Source organism: Microcaecilia unicolor, chromosome 2 (genome assembly GCF_901765095.1).
Source record: "Microcaecilia unicolor chromosome 2, aMicUni1.1, whole genome shotgun sequence".
Classification (NCBI taxonomy): Eukaryota; Metazoa; Chordata; class Amphibia; order Gymnophiona; family Siphonopidae; genus Microcaecilia; species Microcaecilia unicolor.
Window position 1 is genome coordinate 606,835,806 of NC_044032.1, and position 21,979 is coordinate 606,857,784.

Sequence of the window (21,979 nt, forward strand, 5' to 3'; positions counted from 1 at the left end):
CTGCAATGCTCGGGCCGGCTCTAACATCTGTACAGCACGATTTACAGAGCCCCGCTGCTGATCTGCGCTTGCCACACTTGGAACAGCACTTTACTGTCTCCGCAGCCATCGCCGAAAACGGCGGTAAATTGCGGGCCCACCCTGGAGGAGTCAGAAAACACTCTTACCTCACTGGATCGAGTATCACAGCTCCGGTCCCACAGAAAAAGGCAAGGAAAAACCTCTGTTCCTTTTTTTTTTTTTTTTTTTAACGCTGTGAGGAAAGAAGAGGTAAATAGAACTCCGGAGGCTCAGGTGAGTGGGAAAGGCAGGGAAAGGGCAAACCTATGTGCCTGCATCCACTGTTGGTGGGGAAGGACAGGGAAAGCTAAGCAATGTGTCCACATCCACGGAGGTATGGGTAAGGCAGGGAAAGGGCGAAACTATGTGCCTTTAAGGTGAAGCTGCTATAGCCTCCAACACCCCTGCTAACAACTGGCAAAAGCACAGGAGCAACCTCCAGGCAGATTTTAGATGGAGCTCGAAGAAGCTGCAGCCACTCTGCTAGGGGAGATAGAGAATACTGAAGAGAGGCAGTGGAGCAAGCTGGTATGAGGCACTGAAAAAAGTGTGCTCTCTATCTCCCTCTGCTGGTTGATGGACACAACCCATCTGTAATGGCTGCATCTGCTTGATGACAAGGAAATTACTGTTAAGTAAAGCTAAGATTATATGTAGTCTTTTAGCCAACATTTACATTCATTGTACAATCAAAATATCGTCATCTGAAGGCAAAAAAAAGTGTTGTATGTATGCTTGATGTAAAACAGTGAAAATGAGAAGTTCAATGTGCTTACTATAAATCAACACTTTTTTTTTTTACTACAGTAAATATCAAAACAACAAACTTGGCATCCAAGAAGATTTTACAACAATGTACTATAATATATGTCTCATTTCATACAAATACTGCATGCACAACAGTTTTGCTTTCAAGTGACAATATAGTTTTCAATATTTCATTGTTGAACAGATATTAGTATTTTATTTTATAGTCACTCTCCCCATTACGAAGACCTTGATCAGAACACCATGCAGATAATATACTTGTACATGTCAAGCAAGAATGTATTACAAACTGCTCACGAGTGTACTTTGTGGAGATTACTATTATTTTTGTAATTTAATTTTTATTCAGGGTTTTCTTCAGCATACTAAAATACAGGTAGCATGACCATAATAAGACTTGCATACCTCATGAAAACTTGCAACATGTTGATAAGATGGGGGATGGGGGGGGGAAATTTTTTTTCAATAAAAAGTTGAAGTTTCTACAGTTTATATTTAATTGTTGTACTGTGGCAGTAAATTGCACTACCTGGTTTTCATCTTGTCTGGACTACATTGTAAACATGCCAGTGTAGAGCGATAAATATTGTATGTTGTCTAATGAGAATTTTCAATAAAAGACTTCTTACAAATAAAAAAAAAAAAAAAGAAAACTTGCAACATAGACTGGATCAATTAAATAAGCAAATGAAGAGTCTGGATTTTCAAGTTGCTCTTGTGCACTCATCACTATTAAGGAGAGTTTGCCAGTACACTAGAGAGCTTAGAAAATCAATTAAGATCCAAGAACTTGTACATTATAAATTTTTCTCTGAACTATCCGTTGTCTCCTGAGATTCTACGAGATTCTACTTCATAAATACTTTAGGGAGATAATGGCTTTGCCTAATGCTGATAACAAACTTACTAAGGGTATAGTATGTGCCTAATTAAAAGTTTAGTTTGCAAAGAGTGTGGCCCTGACCATTTGACTTCTTATGTTTTAACTGGATTTTTAGAAGATTCCCAGGACACTACTGCCACCAGGCCACACTCCTTGTTTCCTTTGCAACACAGTTTGAAAAACTGGTGCTTTCAAGTCATACTTTAAGATTAAGGATTTTTTTTTAATGGATATAAAATACAAATTTTCCCAGATGTGAGGTTATCCTCCATAATTAAAAAAACTAGAGTTTTTACTTTGGGAGGTACCGTCTATTTGAAATTTCCTTATAAGTGTTTAATGATGTATCGGAGCAAGTAATATTTTTATAGATCAAACTCACTTGGAAATATTTTTAGCTGAACATTCAGTATTAAGGGGTCAATTGTACAGCATGGGAATTGGGGGTAGTTAGGTTTGGGAATACTAGGGTCTATAGCACAACACTGCGTGAATTGTATGTTTTCCTAATTTCTGTATATTTTTTTCTCCTTTGGGGTTCTGAACTCTTCTCTTCATTAACACAGCTACATTTACTTATCTAGTATCTTGTTTTCCTCTTTTTGCTTTATTGCATTTTTTTTTTAATGTTTTAACCTAACTGCTGTGCAATGTATGCTTCTTTTCTTAACCTCTTACAAATGTTGCAGTACGGAAAATACTGTTTAATTGCCATTGCAGCATCCTGTTACAGGTTTATCTTTCTTTAACACAAAACTACCAAGGCTGCCATTGTAAATGTGAAAAGAACAACCAGTTTTAAATGCAATTTTAAGATAATTCATGGCCATTCAAAATACAACTTGATATTGGTTTCCATTTCCACTGAATGAAAAAAATATAAATGCAAGTCTTCAAACCTAGAATTCAAGGTCCACAACCCAGCCTGGTCTTAAGGATTTCCTAAATGAAAATGAATGAGATCTATTTGCATGCACTGCTTCTACTGCATAAAAATAGATCTCATACAAATTCATTGTGGAAATCATGAAAAACAGGCTGTGGTCAAGGACTGATTTTGAGCACCCCTGGTGTACTATATTTAGTTTACATGAACCCTAGCTTGCAATTATCAAAATGATGGTTAACATTGAATGTATTCAATCGCAACACCAACCTTTAAAATTTGGTCTTATCCTGGGATCATAGCTGACCAGCAGTCTGTTCAAAATGTTGCTAGTAGAGTTTGCAGGTACTCTTGCCAGATCCTCCGCAGATTGCTGGCTGTAAAACAGTTCATCAGTTACTAGTAGTAAGTTACTGCAGCAAACAAATTCCAAACATCCTGACATGAAACACAGAAACATGAAGACAGATAAAGAACATATGGCCTATCCAGTCTGCCCATCCATGCCATCTACTTTCCCTTTGACTTCCTTAGATATCCTATGTACTTATCCCAAGCTTTCTTGAGTTCAGATATAGTTTTTGTCTCCACCATCTCCACAAATTTCACCACTCTTTCCGTAAAGAAGTATTTTCCTCAGGTGTTTTCCGAGTCTGTCCCCTTTTCACCTTCATCCTATGCCCCCTCATACCAGAGCTTCCTTTCAACTGAGTCTCGCCTTCTGTGCATTTATGCCACATAGGTATTTTAAACGTGTCTATCACATCTCCCTTCTACCAAGCTCAGAGATCTTCGCTATTTTTCAAGTGAGAACCAGTATATATATTTTTTTAAAAACCTTCAAATATCAAAGCCAACACTATCACCAGACAAAGCAGCAGAAACAGTTAATCTCCACCATACATCTTGACCCCCATTCTCTTCAAAAAGGTTCATATCCCCCAATCACGCCCCCATCCCCAGTATTGAATCTCTCCCTATACTTTTTCTTGAAGCTTGATGGTAATTTTTCTTCCAGCACCACATACCTTGTAGTAAATTGAAACTGCAAGGTGCTCTCTGTCTTGTAAGACAAGCATGGGATTCTGGCTAACTCATACTCACTGAGAGCTACATGGTAGGGTTAATAAGCAGAATAACTGTTATGGAGGTTTACTAGTAGCAAATCTAAGAAAAAGGTAGGGGGGGACTGTATACTAAATAAAGAGGCAGGGAGCCACACTTAGAGTCAATGGGGGCACACACTGGTCCCTTTGACTGGCAAAGAAGAATGCTGATCTAGCTTTAAGTTCTGGAAGCAAAAAAAATAAAAATTTCTGAATCAAGAAAATTAGAGCCATTTGTGTGCTTTTATGCTACCTATACACTCCCAAGGCACTGGCTATGTTTATTATTATCATCATAATCAGTATAATTATTAGACTTGTCTGGTATCACTAGAGAATTTCAGCTTCACCGAGAAACTTAGCCACACTATTGATTTAGCCATCATCATCATCATCATCATTAGGTTTCATATCACACTTATGTAAATATCACTTAAGGATCTGCTGATCCAGACCAGACCTATACTAGTACATACAGGTAGAGAAATACTGGAGAATTCCAGGCTGCACCAGCCCTTATAACAGCAGTTGCACTGGAATAGTTCAGTATCTCTACCTCCACCTGACGTAGGGGGATTCAATCCATTTGTCTGGACTGGTCTAGCTGCATGAAAAGGAAACAGAGATTGTTTCTACTCTTTCTGTTATCATTTTTAGGGTAGTAGTGGCTGGAGGAGCCCATGAGTGAAATCTGCAAGTTTCTCAGAAGCCAAGGGCCTCCCCTTCCATTGAGAATTACACAAAGGCAGGGAGGTTTAAGGGGTTCCACCAGGGTTGAGGGTTACCTTTGCCTCTGCAGGGTTAAAGTCATTATAAAAGGGTGCCATACTGTCCAGAAGCATTTTATCTTTTTTTATAGTTGTACTATTGTCAACTGCAGGCTTTTTTTTTTTTTTTGTACACATGATTGTTTGAGAATTGTCTTCTGAAGCTAAGGAGAGAAAATGGCCTCTTCACTGAGATACTGAAAGTATTGAGCACTACCAACTGGTAAGTTCTTGATCCCAGTCAAAAGTGCTAAACGAAGACCATGTTGGGTTCACTTCAATAAGGGTAAAGGGATATGGATTTGACATACCTCCTTTCTGTGGTACAATCAAGTTGTTTACATTTATTTTATATATAGGTACTTTTTTTTATACCTAGGGCAATGCAGGGTTAGGTGATTTGCTCAGGACCACAAGGAGTTGCAGTGGGAATCAAACCCAATTCCTCAGGTTCTCAGCCCACTGCCCTTAATCATTAGGCTACTCCTCCACTTGCTCATGGCCAGCTCTATTGCTTATTTTTGTGTGGTGGTTCTCAAACTTGGGAGACTAGACCTCAACCCAGTTGATCAAAATGCACTTCCAGACTACTAAGCAAGCTTTTCCACCTAGCAGAATATTTGTGCTACTGCCCAAGAAAAGCTCATCACTCTGGTCCTCACACTAGGTCCCAGCCTCGAGCCCAAGATACCAGAAAAGCATTCAAAAATTATTTTCCAAAGCCTTGCAATGTATAGTCAGCTCCAGGTAGTGTGTAAATAGGTGCCCTCTGTATGCCAACTGAAGACGAATGTAAAGCTGTTGCAAAAATCTGAAATGGAGCTCACTCCATAGAACACTCTCAGCTAACTTAACTCTATACAAATTCATACACACAAAAAAAATCATCCTCATCAAAATCAATACCAAATAATTCTTCCATTTCTGAACTGTAGCTGAGACTGCATTCCCTTTTATTTCTTGAACCATTCTCTTCTATAAACAAGAAACCAACCCCACTTGGAGGGGTTTCTTCATAAGAATCCAGTCAAACAGGCCCTCACTTAATTCCTGCATGGAATCCCTTAACTGAGATTTCACATAATGCCTGGCTTGACGGTAACCAAAGAACTCTTTGGTTTCTAATTCATATTCCTTCTGCAGGAATATAAAACTTCTAATAGTTGAGCGCTCTGATTCAAGACGTTGACCTACTAAGGAAGCCACTGTCCATCCTTGAAAACTCCACTTAAGAGTGGACTAACACGGCTACCACACTCCCATACCTGGAAGAAAATCCCCATTCCCACACAAAAGAAGCTGAAGAGAAACTCAGGGAAGATTCTTATTTTATTACGCACCCAGGTCCAAGTCCAATGAGCACTGCATATTAAAATGTTCTGTGTCCTTCCCGTAAAGGGGTAGAAAACTATCATATGCAAAGCATAAAGTTGAATTCTTCCAACCAAGGACAACAGTAAGTCTTTCCATTTTACTAACTGCAGGATCAATCTATTTCAAGAAAGGGCCAATATTTAAACTACATATTATTTCTAAGTCCCTTGGAATTCTTACCCTGCATCCACTATAAAGGAAAGGCCCCATCCCAAGCCCTTCTAACCCTCCGTGTGAGCTCCTGGTCTGCCTAGCGTGACTAACAGATCATCAGTAAATAATGCTGTTTAAGCCACTCTAGCCCTAATTTTAACACCAAATCCCTTCCCTATCCTGCAGCAATTTCTGAGTTAATTGCTCAGTCCATAAAGCCATGACTTCTGAAGACAGGAAGCATTCCTGGCCCAATCACTAACACTCTTGCTTAAACCTCACCACCAAATCCAAACATCCCCAGCAAATACCACATCACCCTCTTCTGCTCAATCCCCAGCACATACTTTACCATGTCACCTTCTGCACCATTATTATATTTTTATTTATATATTGCTTTGCTGTGGTACAAATCAAAGCAGTTTATACTGCATTTAGACACGCTCTCTGTTGCTAGTGGACTCAAAATCTAAGTTTTGTACCTGTGACAATGGAGGGTTAACTAACTTGGGTAGTTCCCTTACATACTCCTCGGTAATAAACAAAGCAAAGAACTCATTTGGGGGTCCTTTTACTAAGATGCCCTGAAAAATGTTTTGCTGTAGTGTAGGTGTAGGCTTTGGCCGCGCGTCAATCCATTTTTCAGCGTGCCTGTAAAAAAGGGCTTTTTAAAATTTTTGCCAAAAGTGGACATGCTACAAAATGAAAATTGCCGCACATCCATTTTGGGTCTGCGACCTTACCGCCAGCCATTGACCTAGCGGTAAAATCTCACGTGGTAACCGAGTGGTAATGACCTACATGCATCAAATGCCAATTGACGCGCATCCGATACACGCATGCAAAAATAAAAATGATTTTTCGGTCGCGTGTATCAGCCTCGCACCAAAAATGAAATTACTGCAAGAGCCATGCGGGTGGTAACTCCATTTTGGCACGCGTAGACACTTATGCGGCTTAGTAGGAGGGCCCCTTAGTTTCTCCGCTCTGGCCTTGTCCCTCGAGTACCCCCTTTTACTCCTTGATGATCTAAAGATCCAACTGCCTCTCTCACAGGCTTTCTACTTCCAATGTAGATAATAAAGCTTTTTTTTAGTATGAGTTTGTGCCTCTAAAAACCTTCTTTACAAATTCTCTTTTAAGCCTTTCTTTTGCATCTATGCCACTTCCTACTTTCCTCATTCGTAGCCTTTTTCTGTTTTAACTTCACCCTTTAACCATGCTGGTTGCCACCTGGCCTCCCTTCCAACTTTCCTAATATATAGAATTCATCTAGTCTGGGCTACCAAGATGATATGTTTAAACAACATCCATGTCCGATTTGAACTCAAACTTTGTAGCTGCTCTTTTTAGTTTATCTTTATTTTTTTTATATTTTCCTCATTTTATTATAGCTACCCTTTCGAACACTGAATGCTAAATGTGATATATTTCCTTAAGTGTTTCACTCCAATTATTAACTCAAGTTTAATCATATTATGATCTCTATTGTTAAGCAGATCCAACAACATTACTTTGCGCACTTAAGTCCTGCATACCATTAAGGACTAGATCTAGCATAGTTCCCTCTTATTAGTTCCTGAAAAAGCAACTTCATGAAGCAGTCATTTACTTCATCTAGGAAATTAACCTTCCTAGCACTTCCTTGCATGACATTTATCCAATCAACATTGGGGTAACTGAAATCACAACCAACAGAAAAAGGGACAGTGAACAAAACATTACTGAAAGATTAATAAAAGATTGCTCCAAATATACCGATGAAATGGAAACCCTGGCACCACAAACTAAAACACTTAAAATAGTGAAGAAAAAAACTCAAGTGAAAAAAGTCAGCCGTTCCAAAACAGGATACCAGCTGGCTTTATTTCCATCACCAGAAAAAAAAAAAAAAATCTCCACTCTTGCCATGTCATTTAAGATGGAATTATGTCTTACCTTGATAAGTTCCTTTCCTTTAGTCCAGGGGTAGGCAACTCAAGTCCTCGAGAGCTGCAGGCAGGTCAGGTTTTCAGGATATCAACAATGAATATGCAGGAGATAGATTGCAAGCACTGCCTCCATGGTATGCAAATTTATCTCCTGCATATTCATTGTGGATATCCTGAAAACCTGACCTGCCTGCGGCTCTCGAGGACCAGAGTTGCCTACCCCTGCTTTAGTCAGTTACACCGTTCTGAACAAGTGGGTGTTAACCCTACTACCAGAAGATGGAAGTAGAGAAAAAAATTCTCTTTCCAGTGATCTCACTGGTATAAGGTCTGGTACTCTATGCATCTGTTAAAGCAGCAGAAAGTCCCTTCATAACACAAACCCATGATCCATCAACCACTGTAGCTTGCAATGATTATTAAGTGAGCATACCACCACATCATGGCACTCGTTACCATGTTATTTAGAAGATTTTTTTTTTTTTAGATTAAAAACGAAGAAGCAGAGCACCCGTGAGCCTGGACCCCAGAACAATGTAACTAACTAAAGGAAAGGAAATTATCTAAACAAGACATAATTTCACCTTCCTTAGCGTCAGCCGCATAGTTCTGAACAAGTGGGATGTACCCAAGCAGATTCACTGGGACGAGGAAGAAAGGCCTCCAAATGACTGCTCTGCCAAAATCCACATGGGCTCTGGCTAGCACCACCAATTTGTAATGCTTCACAAAGGAATATAATGACACATTAGCACCCTGCGATGACCACATCATCACCCTGCAAATATCTTCCGGAGAAAACTGCCGAGGCCTCCACCCAGGAAGCTGTCTGAGCCCGAGTCAAGTGAGCCCTCAATCTTGAAGTCACATGTCTATTCCTATAGATTTAAGGTTATCAATAGAAATCAAACAAAATAAAACATGGAAAAGAAAATAAGATGATACCTTTTTTATTGGACATAACTTAATACATTTCTTGATTAGCTTTCGAAGGTCTCCCTTCTTCCTCAGATCAGAAATAAGCAAATGTGCTAGCTGACAGTGTATGTAAGTGAAAACATTCAAGCATTACTATGACAGTCTGACAGGGTGGGAGGATGGGGGTGGGTAGGAGATATGCATGGGGACATCAAAGCATATCATTGATATTCTAACAGGATGGGTGTGGATAGGTGAGGGGAGGGTGATCAACAGAGACATACAGCTTTATGGTTTATAATGGGCTAGGAACCCCAGATCCTTGTTAAGTCCTTTCTGTTGGATGTTAAAATATTCAATCATTCTGACTTCAAAGGTCTTACGCTCTTGTATGGTTTTAAAGTTACCTTTCAGGATTCTCACTGTGAAGCCACTGGTACAGTGTCCTGGTCCTGTAAAATGTTGACCAACAGGCGTGGGAACCCTACTGGCACCAGTATTGTTCATGTGATGTCTATGTAAATTGAATCTTGTCTTAAGCATCTGGCCTGTTTCTCCAATATAGCATCCTTCGTTACATTTTTTACACTGAATGATATATACCACATTGGAAGATGAGCAAGTGAAAGATCCCTTTATGTTGAATATCTTTCCTTTGTGGATGACTTTGGGGTCCTGTGAAATATTTTGGCATAGTTTGCAACTGGTGTTTTTAATTACCTCTTTTTATAGACCTCTTTCTGACTCCGTCACACGGGGGACTAAAGGTACTTATTTCATATATCAGGTTCTGTATAGTTTCTCTAACCTCCATTGTCACCCAATCACAAGGTAATTAAAAACTAATTCCCATAATTACTGCTTTCTGTTTTTTTTTCTGGATCTAGATATACTCTGGGCCATTTATGTTCCCACATAAATCTTATTAAACATCTGTCTAAGTTTCTGCAAAGACTGAGTGTCACTTGTATATGATCTACCTTGTAGGCTAAATGTAAGGTAAAGAGAAGATAGAATCAATAAAAATAAAGACAGAGATAGGTTTAGATAGATAGATACATTTTATTTCTTACCCAAACACAGGTCTTCAAGTTAATACAAATACAGACATCAGATTCTGGTTTCAGCCGCACAGGGCTTCGCCGTCTGACAGAAGCTTCGGAGAAGACTCTCAAACTAAGCCAAAATCTCCCCTCTTTTATACACAAACCTCTCCATAGAAGTGAATGGTGAGAAACCTTGCTCCTAATCTTTCTCACTTTCTGAGATCATACTTTCCCATGCGGTCTGCTGTCTGATGTGCCCACCTCCTTCCGTTCTCAGCTACTGCTAATTATCAACATGTTTTGGGAAGCGTTGAGATAACAGTTTCACATCTTCCGGCTGCAATACTTTTCACACCATCTCATGAACTCTGTATTACCTCTGTATCATTGTATACCAAAACTAATAAGCTCCATTTTATTCATCTGATCCATCATTCTTTCATTACAGGTGCTGATTTAAATTAAAAGTTGTACCAGTTTGTATCAGGACTCATTGTTCAGACCTGCTTTTTTTCAGATTCTCAAATATTAATTCACTTGCTTGCTGTTTGGCCTAGTCAGTATTTTTTTCAGTTGTTCTAGGCTGCATAGCTTTGGCCATCACTATTCCAGTGGTAGCCTTAAAGCTAGGCCATATATTAACACTGGATAAATTACAGGGAAGTGTGCCCTTCTGTTCCTTTTCAGTCTGTGATGGAAGTTTACTTCTGATTAGCTTGTGTTTTAAGTTGGGTGGCTGTCAGAAGGCCAGTACTAACACGGACTAACACAGACTAACACGGCTACCACACTCCTCTACTTAAGATGGAAGATACCGCATACAGCCGCATGAAAAAGCAAATGAACAAACTTTTGGAAAAAGAAACAAAAGTGAACAGTCATCTTTACTTTCTGACAATCTGCAAGAAGAATGGCATCATTCCCAAAGGACTGAGGATCAAAAATCCTTTGGCTACTACTTACAATTCTGACTATGCAGAGAAACTCTGCAAACGCACTAGTCAGAAACTATGAAATGAAAGTATACATCAACTCTACAAGAAAAAAAGAATAATACAAACCCAAAGGGATGTAATCATGAGGAACATGGAGGAATTACATCGACACCTTGTGAACCAACTTAAAGAGGACCTACATAACATCCAAGGAGAAAAACAATACATTGCTATCCGCAAAAAGGAAATAAAGCTATATTCTCTTCTTCAAAATCAAAGAATAGCTACAGCTCTGTAGAACCAACATCCCCAGACAGCTTGGAGACACTTGGATACACATCTGAGGCATGTGAAAATCAGAGCCCAAACAAACCAGGGAATACTGATCACACCTTTACAGATGCAAACCAAATGGGGATAATAAACCTCTCGAACCATCAATTATCACAGCATGAGGTCTCGGTGCTATCCAAAGGGCTCTCATTCTGCCCATCTAGGGAACTAGATGAAATCCAACTATAATCATACCTAGAAGAATTCTTTAGAAAAATGCGCCTTAAAACACATTTCTATAATAAAGGGACACCAAACAGACCGGAATACAGTCTTAAACAAAAGAACACTTATTTCACCCCACAGGAGGGACAAAACTACAAGCTGGATAATTACATAGAAAGTTTCAGACATAGGGTGAAATCCCAACTTTCCAACAAACAAAAGAGAATCCTGTACAATCTTACCCCACCAGAAAGAGCGACCATAAGAACCCTACAAACTAACGAACGCATTATCATCAAACCCGCAGACAAAGGAGGCGCAGTGGTAATTATGGACATACAAAAATACATTGAAGAGGGGCACAGACAGCTCTCAGACAATAAATACTACAGGAAACTAACTGAGGACCCCACACAGGATTACACAAAACAGCTGAAAGACCTTATCAAAACATTTCCTACACAAGCGCAACCTTGCCTGAAGAAACTCATACCAAACCAGCCTGCTGTGGGCACATTTTACATGCTACCCAAGATCCACAAACTGGGAAACCCTGGCAGACCAATCATATCAGGTATTGGCACACTCACGGAAGAAATATCTGGATTCATAGAGGGAATTCTGAAACCTCTCCTACACAAAACTAACAGCTTCATACAAGACACCACAGACTTTCTGAATAAATTGAAAAATATCAAGCAACTACCACCTAACACCCTTCTGGTCACGATGGATGTAGAATCACTATACAGCAATATTCCACATGCGGATGGCATAGCTGCATGTGGAAGACTCCTAAAAACATCCACACTGGACCATCAATACTCACCAGAAACTATTACAAAACTAATCAAATTCATTTTAACTCACAACTACTTCCGCTTTAACGATGATATCTATCTGCAAATAATGGGCACTGCGATGGGCACCAGGACAGCACCCCAATATGCCAACCTTTTTATGGCTGAGCTGGAAGAGACATTTCTGAATACACACCAGACAAAACCTCTAAAATACTACCGGTACATCGATGACATTTTTATGATTTGGACGGAGGGTGAAGAAACTCTGAAACAATTTTATTCTGCCTTCAATACATACCATCCTACAATCAGATTCAAAATTGACTATTCCCCAGAAAAAGTCAATTTTTTGGACACCACGGTCTCAATCAGTGATGGCTGTATACAAACATCTATATACAAGAAACCCACAGACAGATGCAGCTACCTCCACAACTCCAGCTTCCATCCTTCACATACAAAAAGATCCATCATTTACAGCCAAGCCACAAGATACCACCGTATCTGCTCTGACCCAGGGGACAGAGACAGACACCTTAAAAGCCTGACTGCATCCTTCAAACAGAAAGGCTACAACCCCAAAATAATCTCCAAGAATATTGCCTCCTCCCTCAAAACACCCAGGGAGAATCTGCAACAGTACAAGGAGAAAAACTCCACAGACAGAATCCCCCTAGTAGTGACATACAATCCAGAGCTGGAAAAACTGAGGAAAATCATAAGAGATCTACAACCTATACTCCAGGAGAATGAATTACTGAAAGAGATATTCCCATCCCCACCAGTACTGGCCTTCCGACAGCCACCCAACTTAAAACACAAGCTAATCAGAAGTAAACTTCCATCACAGACTGAAAAGGAACAGAAGGGCACACTTCCCTGTAATTTATCCAGTTGCAAACTATGCCAAAATATTTCACAGGACCCCAAAGTCATCCACAAAGGAAACATATTCAACATAAAGGGATCTTTCACTTGCTCATCTTCCAATGTGGTATATATCATTCAGTGTAAAAAATGTAACGAAGGATGCTATATTGGAGAAACAGGCCAGATGCTTAAGACAAGATTCAATTTACACAGACATCACATGAACAATACTGGTGCCAGTAGGGTTCCCACGCCTGTTGGTCAACATTTTACAGGACCAGGACACTGTACCAGTGACTTCACAGTGAGAATCCTGAAAGGTAACTTTAAAACCATACAAGAACGTAAGACCTTTGAAGTCAGAATGATTGAATATTTTAACACCCAACAGAAAGGACTTAACAAGGATCTGGGGTTCCTAGCCCATTATAAACCATAAAGCTGTATGTCTCTGTTGATCACCCACCCCGCACCTATCCACACCCATTCTGTTAGAATATCAATGATATGCTTTGATGTCCCCATGCATACCTCCTACCCACCCCCATCCTCCCACCCTGTCAGACTGTCATAGTAATGCTTGAATGTTTTCACTTATATACACTGTCAGCTAGCACATTTGCTTATTTCCGATCTGAGGAAGAAGGGAGACCTTCGAAAGCTAATCAAGAAATGTATTAAGTTATGTCCAATAAAAAATGTATCTTATTTTCTTTTCCATGTTTTATTTTGTTTGATTTCTATTGATAACCTTAAGAGTGGACTAACACGGCTACCACACTCCTCTACTATAGATTTAAGCAAACTATACAGCTAAATAGGGCCAACGGACCTCCCAGGTTACATGAAACAGAGAAACCACCTTGGGAAGAAAGGAAGGAACTGTGCAAATAGACACAGAAGCCTCTGAAAAGGAGAGGTACAGCCCCCTCCAAGACAAAGCCTGTAACTCCGAGTCACAGTAACATAGTAAATGACGGCAGATAAAGTTTACCTGTACAGTCCACCTAGTCTGCCCAACAAGATAAACTCATTATACATGGTATGCGATACTTTATATGTATACCCGAGTTTGATTTGTCCTTGCCATTTTCAGGGCACAGACCATAGAAGTCTGACCAACACTGATTTTGCTTCTCAATTACTGGTGTTGTCACCCAATCTCCGCTCAGATTCCATGGATCCATTCCTTCTAAACAGGATTACTTTGTGTCTATCCCACGCATGTTTGAATTCCGTTACCATTTTCATCTCCAACACCTCCCACGGGAAGGTATTCAATGTATCCACCACCCTCTCCATGAAAAAATACTTCCTGACATTACTCCTGAGTCTGCCCCCCTTAACCTCAATTCACGTCCTCTAGTTCAAAGCAATTTCCACTAGAAAAACTATCTTGAGAGAAATACCTTAATGGTAGCTGATCTCAGAAGCTCAAATGGAGCCCCAGTCCCCAGAAAGCATCAATAGTATGAAGGACGAGTCCCACGATGGCATGGAAGGTCGAATCAGAGGATACAAATGCAAGACCCCTTTCAAAAATAAGGCCACCTCTATATGTGCAGCCAGGGAGGTGCCCAGGATCTTACCCTGAAAACTGGAAAGGGCAGGTTGCACCTGCACCATCAATAAAATTTAGAGCCAGGCCTTGACGCAGGCCCTGCTGCAAATTAAGCAAGAATGACTGGGATCTGTGCCTTCCAGGGGGACAGTGTCTGCCCAGCACAACAAAGTTTGAACTCCTTCCAAACCTTCACATAATCCAGGGACGTGGAAGTCTTTCGGTACCTGGGCAAACCAGAGCCAACTGTGGGCTATAACCCACATCTCTCTAAGTGCTGCCTCTCAAGGGCCAAACCATAAGCCCAAAAGGGATCCTGATCTTCTATTTCCATCAGCCCTTTCCAGAGAGGACCGCAGTCCCTGGGCAGTGGAAGTGGCTCGGGGATAAACAAATGCACCAAATCCACAAACCACGGACAAGCAATGAGAGAAAGAAATAAGGATGCTACACAATCTTTCACAAGAGCCAAGCTATCAGAGGCCACAGAGGGAAGACCTAAAGGGGTTCCTCCTCCAGCCATGGCTGAATGAGAGAACCTAACCCTTGTGAGGTCATCTCCACCTGCAGCTAAAGATGCGCTCCGTTTTGGCCGTGGAGTCGTCATTAGATCGGATGCAGCCCCCAGCCCTCACACCCCTGAATCCAGGAGAGACTGTCCAAGAAAGTCCACCTGGAGATTCTACTTGTCTGCAATGTGGACCACCAAGAAAGTTTGCAGATGCTTCTCTGCCCACCGGTAGAGAAGTTCCACCTCCAATGCCACCTCCTCATTCAGACTGTTTTCCCCCAAATCACCAAGGAGAACTCTTTCAGGGTCAGGAATACTGCCAGTCTCCAAGCATTTAATTCTTGCAAAGACCACTTTCTCCAAGTAACTCTTCCTCCACAATAGACTTCCCAGCCAAGAAGACTTGCTTATGTGGGCACTACAATCTATTCTCGGGAATCCAGCAGAAGCTCCCAAAGGCCACTTTCTATGAGTCACTCTTCCTCCACAATAGGCTTCCCAGCCAAGAAGATTTGCTTATGTGGGCACTACTATCCATTCTGGGGAATCCAGTAGAAGCTCCCAAAGGAGGTGAAGAGGGCTGCCCCACCAGTTCAGACTGGTTCTTGCCTTGGCTAGGTATGGCAAGGTAAAATTATGTATCATACCTGATAATTTTCTTTCCATTAATCATAGCTGATCAATCCATAGACTGGTGGGTTGTGTCCATCTACCAGCAGGTGGAGATAGAGAGCAAAGCTTTTGCCTCCCTATATGTGGTCATGTGCTGCCGGAAACTCCTCAGTATGTCGATATCAAAGCTCCATCCGCAGGACTCAGCACTTAGAGAATTACACCCACAAAGGGACACTTTACCCAGCTCACCACCGCCGAAATGGGGGAGGGGAATTAACCCAGCTCATCCCCACACAAGTGGGGGAGGGGAATTCGTCCAGCTCATCCCCGCGGAGCGGGGGAGGGACACCACCCCGCCGATGCGGGGGGATCTGGCTTATCCTGCAACCGCAACCGCGGGAGGAGCTGACTGACCCTAACACCGCCGAAGCGGAAGGGGTACAAAGCTGCCCTACAGCCGCACGAAGCGGGAGGGAGCGCCGGCAGAATTTATGTCTCAATCCAGCCCTGTAAAACGGAGGGGAGAGGAATGCAGCAGCTCACTGTAACACAAACTCGTCTCAACTCTTGAAGAATCCAATTGAAAAAACTTGAACACGAAGTCCTCCTGAACAGGAACTGAAGACTAAACTTGAACCTGAAACGCAACCAGAATATAAACAGTACAGATATCTGGGAGGGGCTATGGATTGATCAGCTATGATTAATGGAAAGAAAATTATCAGGTATGATACATAATTTTACCTTCCATATCATCATGCTGATCAATCCATAGACTGGTGGGATGTACCGAAGCAGTACTCACCCAGGGTGGGACATAGAAATCCCTGACCGCAACACTGAAGCTCCAAACCGGGCCTCCGCCCGAGCAGCCACAGTCAAGCGGTAATGCCTGGAGAAGGTATGGGCCGATGCCCAAGTTGCCACCTTGCAAATCTCTTCCAAGGAGACGGACCCGGCCTCTGCCATCGAGGCCGCCTGAGCTCTAGTGGAGTGAGCCTTCAGCTGGATAGGCGGCACCTTCCCTGCGGCCACATAACCCGCTGCAATGGCTTCCTTGACCCATCTTGCCACTGTAGGCTTAGCAGCCTGCAGACCCTTACGAGGACCAGCAAACAGGACAAACAGATGATCCGATTTCCGGAAATCATTGGTCACTTCCAAGTATCTGATGATGACTCGTCTCACATCCAGATATTTGAGAGCAGAGTATTCCTCTGGGTAGTCCTCCCTACGAAAGGAAGGGAGACAGAGCTGCTGATTCACATGGAAGCGAGAAACAATCTTGGGCAGGAAGGAAGGCACTGTGCGAATAGTCACTCCTGCCTCAGTGAACTGCAGAAAAGGCTCTCGACATGAGAGTGCCTGGAGCTCGGAAACTCTTCTGGCTGAAGTAATAGCCACCAAAAAGACTGCTTTCAACGTCAGGTCTTTCAGAGATGCCCTCGACAAGGGTTCAAAAGGCGGCTTCTGCAAGGCTCTTAGCACCAGGTTGAGATTCCACGCAGGCACCACTGAGCGCAGAGGAGGGCGCAGGTGATTAACTCCCTTGAGAAAACGTACCACATCTGGCTGCGAAGCCAGGGAAGCACTCTTTAGGCGGCCTTTGAAGCAAGCCAGAGCCGCTACCTGGACTTTAAGGGAACTGAGCGACAGGCCTTTCTCCAGACCTTCTTGCAGGAACGCCAGCACTGAAGAAATCGGAGCAGTGAAGGGAGAAAGTGAGCCTGCTTCACACCACGCTGCAAAGGTACGCCAAATCCTGGCGTAAGCAGTAGAAGTAGAGCGCTTCCTCGCTCTCAGCATAGTGGCGATGACCTTGTCTGAGAAGCCCTTCTTCCTCAGACGCTGCCGCTCAATAGCCAGGCCGTAAGACCAAAGGGGGAGGGATCCTCCATCACCACGGGACCCTGATGCAACAGGCCCTGCTCCACTGGCAGCCGCAGAGGGTCGTCCACTGAGAGCCTGATCAAGTCCGCATACCAGGGACGTCTGGGCCAGTCCGGACCCACCAGGATTATCCGGCCCGGATGCTTTGCCACCCGGTCTAGTACCCTGCCCAACATGGGCCAGGGCGGGAACACAGAGAAGCTCTTGTGTCGGCCACTGTTGGAGAAGAGCATCTACTCCCAGAGATCAAGGGTCCCGTCCTCTGCTGAAAAAGTGCGGCACTTGGCAATTGGCCGATGACGCCATCAGATCTAGGCTCAGCTGGCCCCAGCGCTTCGTGATGTCCAAGAACACCTGAGCCGATAACTGCCACTCTGCGGGATCCAAGGTATGGCGACTGAGAAAGTCCGCCTTGACATTCATGACTCCGGGAATGTGGGCCGCTGACAGCTGTTCCAGGTTCGCTTCCGCCCACTGGCATAGATTCATGGCTTCCTTGGCTAGAGGGGCGCTCTTGGTACCTCCCTGGTGGTTGACATAGGCCACAGCCGTGGCATTGTCTGACAGGACCCGTACTGGCTTCAACGCCAGTACCGGGAGGAACTCCAAAAGCGCCAACCGAATGGCTCTGAGTTCCAGGAGGTTGATAGACCACTTTGACTCTGCAGGAGACCAGAGCCCCTGCGCTGTCCTTCCCATGCAGTGGGCTCCCCAGCCCGTCAAAGAGGCATCCGTCGTGACGACAATCCACTCCGGGGTCACAAGAGGCATCCCTGCAGACAACTTGTCTGTCTTCAGCCACCAGCTCAGCGCCTTGCGCACTGCTGGGTCCAAGGGAAGGCGCACAGCATAATCCTCCGACACCGGAGTACAGCGCAGCAGCAGAGAGTGTTGTAGTGGTCTCATATGAGCCCTGGCCCAGGGCACTACTTCCATCGTGGCCGTCATAGAGTCCAACAGCTGCACATAGTCCCAAGCCCGAAGCGGAGAGGCTACTAGGAACTGGTCCACCTGAGCCTGAAGTTTGACAATCCGATTGTCCGGCAGGAACACTCTGCCCACTTGGGTGTCGAATCGAACTCCCAGATACTCCAGGGACTGAGTCGGGCGCAGCTGGCTTTTCTCCCAGTTGATGATCCACCCCAGGGAGCTCAAAAGAGCAATCACCCGGTCCACAGCTTTGCCGCACTCTGCATAAGAGGGGGCTCGGATCAACCAGTCGTCCAGATAAGGATGGACTTGTACTCCTTCCTTTCGCAGGAAGGCCGCGATGACCACCATTACTTTGGAGAAGGTCCGCTGAGCAGTAACCAACCCGAACGGGAGGGCTCTGAACTGGAAGTGTCGGCCCAGGACTGCAAAACGCAGAAAGCGTTGATGAGGAGGCCAGATGGGAATATGCAAGTACGCTTCCTTGATGTCCAAGGATGCCAGGAACTCCCCTGCCTTCACTGCCGCTATAACAGAGCGGAGAATCTCCATGCGGAAGTGCCAAACTTTCAAGGCCCGATTGACCCCTTTGAGGTCGAGGATAGGCCGTACAGAACCTCCTTTCTTTGATACCACAAAGTAAATGGAGTAACGTCCCTTGCCAAGCTGATTTTCTGGCACCGGAACGACCGCACCCAGGCGGATCAGATTGTCCAAGGTCTGCTGCACTGCCACAGCTTTGACCGGAGACTTGCAGGGAGAGAGTACAAACCCGTCTCTTAAGGGTCGGCAGAACTCTAGCTTGTAGCCGTCTCTGATGACTTCCAGCACCCAAGCGTCTGAAGTTACCCTGGTCCACTCGCCCAGAAACGAGGACAGGCGTCCTCCAATCTGCACTGGGCCATGGACCAGGACCCCGTCATTGGGTACGAGACCCTGGGGGAGGACCGGAGGGCGCCCCTCCGGGACAGCCGTCTCTGCGAAAGGAATGCTGCTTGGGGGAGAAGTTCCTCTTGAAGGAAGAGGGGGGCAGAGGAGCCCGACTTGCCCGGGCGGTACCGACGGGCTTCCTGAAACCGTCCTCTGGAGTTACCGGGACGAGCACTGGCCCGAGCCCTGACCTCTGGTAACCTCTTGCCCTTAGACGTGCCGAGATCGGTCACAATTTTGTCCAGCTCGACCCCAAAGAGCAGCTTGCCTTTAAAAGGCAACTTAGCCAAGCGGGACTTAGAGGCGTGGTCAGCAGACCAATGTTTCAGCCAAAGCCAGCACCACGCAGAGATTGTCTGAGCCATACCTTTAGCCGAGGCTCTCAAGACATCATACAGTAAGTCTGCCAAATAAGCCAAGCCCGATTCCAGGGCCGGCCAATCAGCCCTCAAGGAAGGATCCGAGGGGGAAGCCCGCTGCACAATCGTCAGGCATGCCCTGGCCACATAGGAGCCGCAAACTGAGGCCTGCAAACTTAAGGCAGCCGCCTCGAAGGACGACCTTAAGGCCGCCTCCAATCTTCTGTCTTGGGCGTCCTTTAGGGCCGTGCCACCTTCCACCGGCAACGCCGTTTTCTTAGTCACCGCAGTGATTAAAGAATCCACGGTAGGCCAAAGAAAGGCCTCACGTTCACTTTCAGGCAAAGGATAGAGGCGGGACATAGCCCTAGCCACTTTGAGGCTCGCTTCCGGGACATCCCATTGAGCCGAAATTAAGGTGTGCATGGCATCATGCACGTGGAAGGTTCTAGGCGGGCGCTTCGTCCCCAGCATAATGGCGGAGCCAACAGGGGCTGAGGGAGAGACGTCCTCTGGAGAGGAAATCTTCAAAATGCTCATGGCCTGCACTAACAGGTTGGGAAAATCCTCTGAGCGAAAGATCCGCGCTGCAGAGGGGTCATCCGCTCCATCCGAGCGGGAATCCGTCTCCTCCAAGGAATCCCCAAAGGACCGTTGGGAGAACTCAGATACGCTGCCCTCATCTACATCAGAGGAGACAGAGTCCTCTAAGCCCTGGGAATCCACCCGAGGGCGTTTACTTCCGGGGGCCTCAACCCCTTTGTCGGACAAGGGAGAAGGGGCAGCGTTTTGCATAAGGAAGGCCTGATACAGCAGCAAAATAAACTCGGGGGAGAAACCCCCCAGACTGTGTATTTCAGCAGCCTGGGCCACAGCCCTAGACGCACCCTCAACCGGCGCTCGCAAGAGCGGGGGAGAAACATGCTGCGCATCCAAGATGGCGTCTGGCGCGACACTCCGCGAAGGAGCCGCGCGGGAAGAACGGCGCTTAACTTTAGCCGCTCTTTTGCAGGGTGGCCATGGCATGAACGTCTCCCAGCTCAAGGGTGGCCCAAGAAGAAGCCATCCGAGCAGAGTGGCCGGCCAAGATGGCGGAGGCGAGCAGCGGGGGATGGGCATTTATGGCGGGAAAAACCGCCGCACCGGAGGAAGACCCGGGACACTGACCGGCCTCCAAACTGACACCCAACAAGGGCGAATCAGACTTTAAAACCCCCGCATCCCTGCTAGAAGCGCACACGCGGTCCGGGGAGCGATTCTTCGCGCCCTCACCCTCAGACGCCATAGGCCACGTGGAGATCGATCGGGGAACCCCCTGCCCGCTATAAAAAGGTAAAAATTACCTGCTTCTCGCTCCGAGCTGTAACGACCTGGTGTCCCAGTGAGTAGCTGCAATAAACGTTTAAATAACGGAGCCAGCGGGAGGGGGGGAGAAAAGGAGGGACCTGGCGCCACCAGGTTTGCACTTGCTCAAGAAGAGCCCTCAACCCCAGGTACTCAACAAAACCTAAAAATTAGGCTTGGAGACCTAGCCAGAGCTGCTGCTGTGTGTGACCACCACCTGCTGAGATAGAGAACATACTGGGGAGTTTCCGGCAGCACATGACCACATATAGGGAGGCAAAAGCTTTGCTCTCTATCTCCACCTGCTGGTAGATGGACACAACCCACCAGTCTATGGATTGATCAGCATGATGATATGGAAGTGGCATTCAAAGTCCTGAAAGACCATACTTCAGCTAGTCAGAAAGGCTGACTGAAGAGACCACATGTACACGCACACCCAAGGCACCACCCTCTAATTTTGCCATAAAGCCCAAGAGCTCTAAATAGTCCCAAACCCTGGGGACCAACAGCTCACACAAACTGTGCTATTTGGCCTGCAGTTTGGTCTCCCTGACCTCTGAGTGGGAAGCTAGTCCCCACGCTGTATCAAAACAGATCCCCAAGTACTCCAGGACCTAAGAAGAAAGCAAGTGACAGGATTCACCATCCAGCCCGGACTCTCTAAAAGGGCTGTGACCTGTAAGCTATAGAAATGATAAGTAGTAGTAAGGTGGCAAACCTGACCTCAGCCTCTGAGCTGGCTCGAACCAACCAGTCATCCAAGTAAGAAATGGAACCATATACCTAGGTGCCTTAGATGCGCTAACTCCCCATCACCTCTAACTTAGAAAAGGTTTAG

The 21,979-nt window shown here is 44.8% G+C and overlaps 1 protein-coding gene across 2 annotated transcripts in view; it reads right to left on the reverse strand.

Moving 5' to 3' along the window:
* Window positions 1–21,979, reverse strand: part of GLRB (glycine receptor beta) — a 205,677-nt gene that overhangs the window by 160,237 nt on the left and 23,461 nt on the right. For both annotated transcript variants that reach the window (XM_030192686.1, XM_030192685.1), the window contains exon 3: window positions 2,868–2,974. In XM_030192686.1, the coding sequence (XP_030048546.1) occupies window positions 2,868–2,974 (107 nt within the window). The remainder of the gene's footprint in view (window positions 1–2,867; window positions 2,975–21,979) is intronic.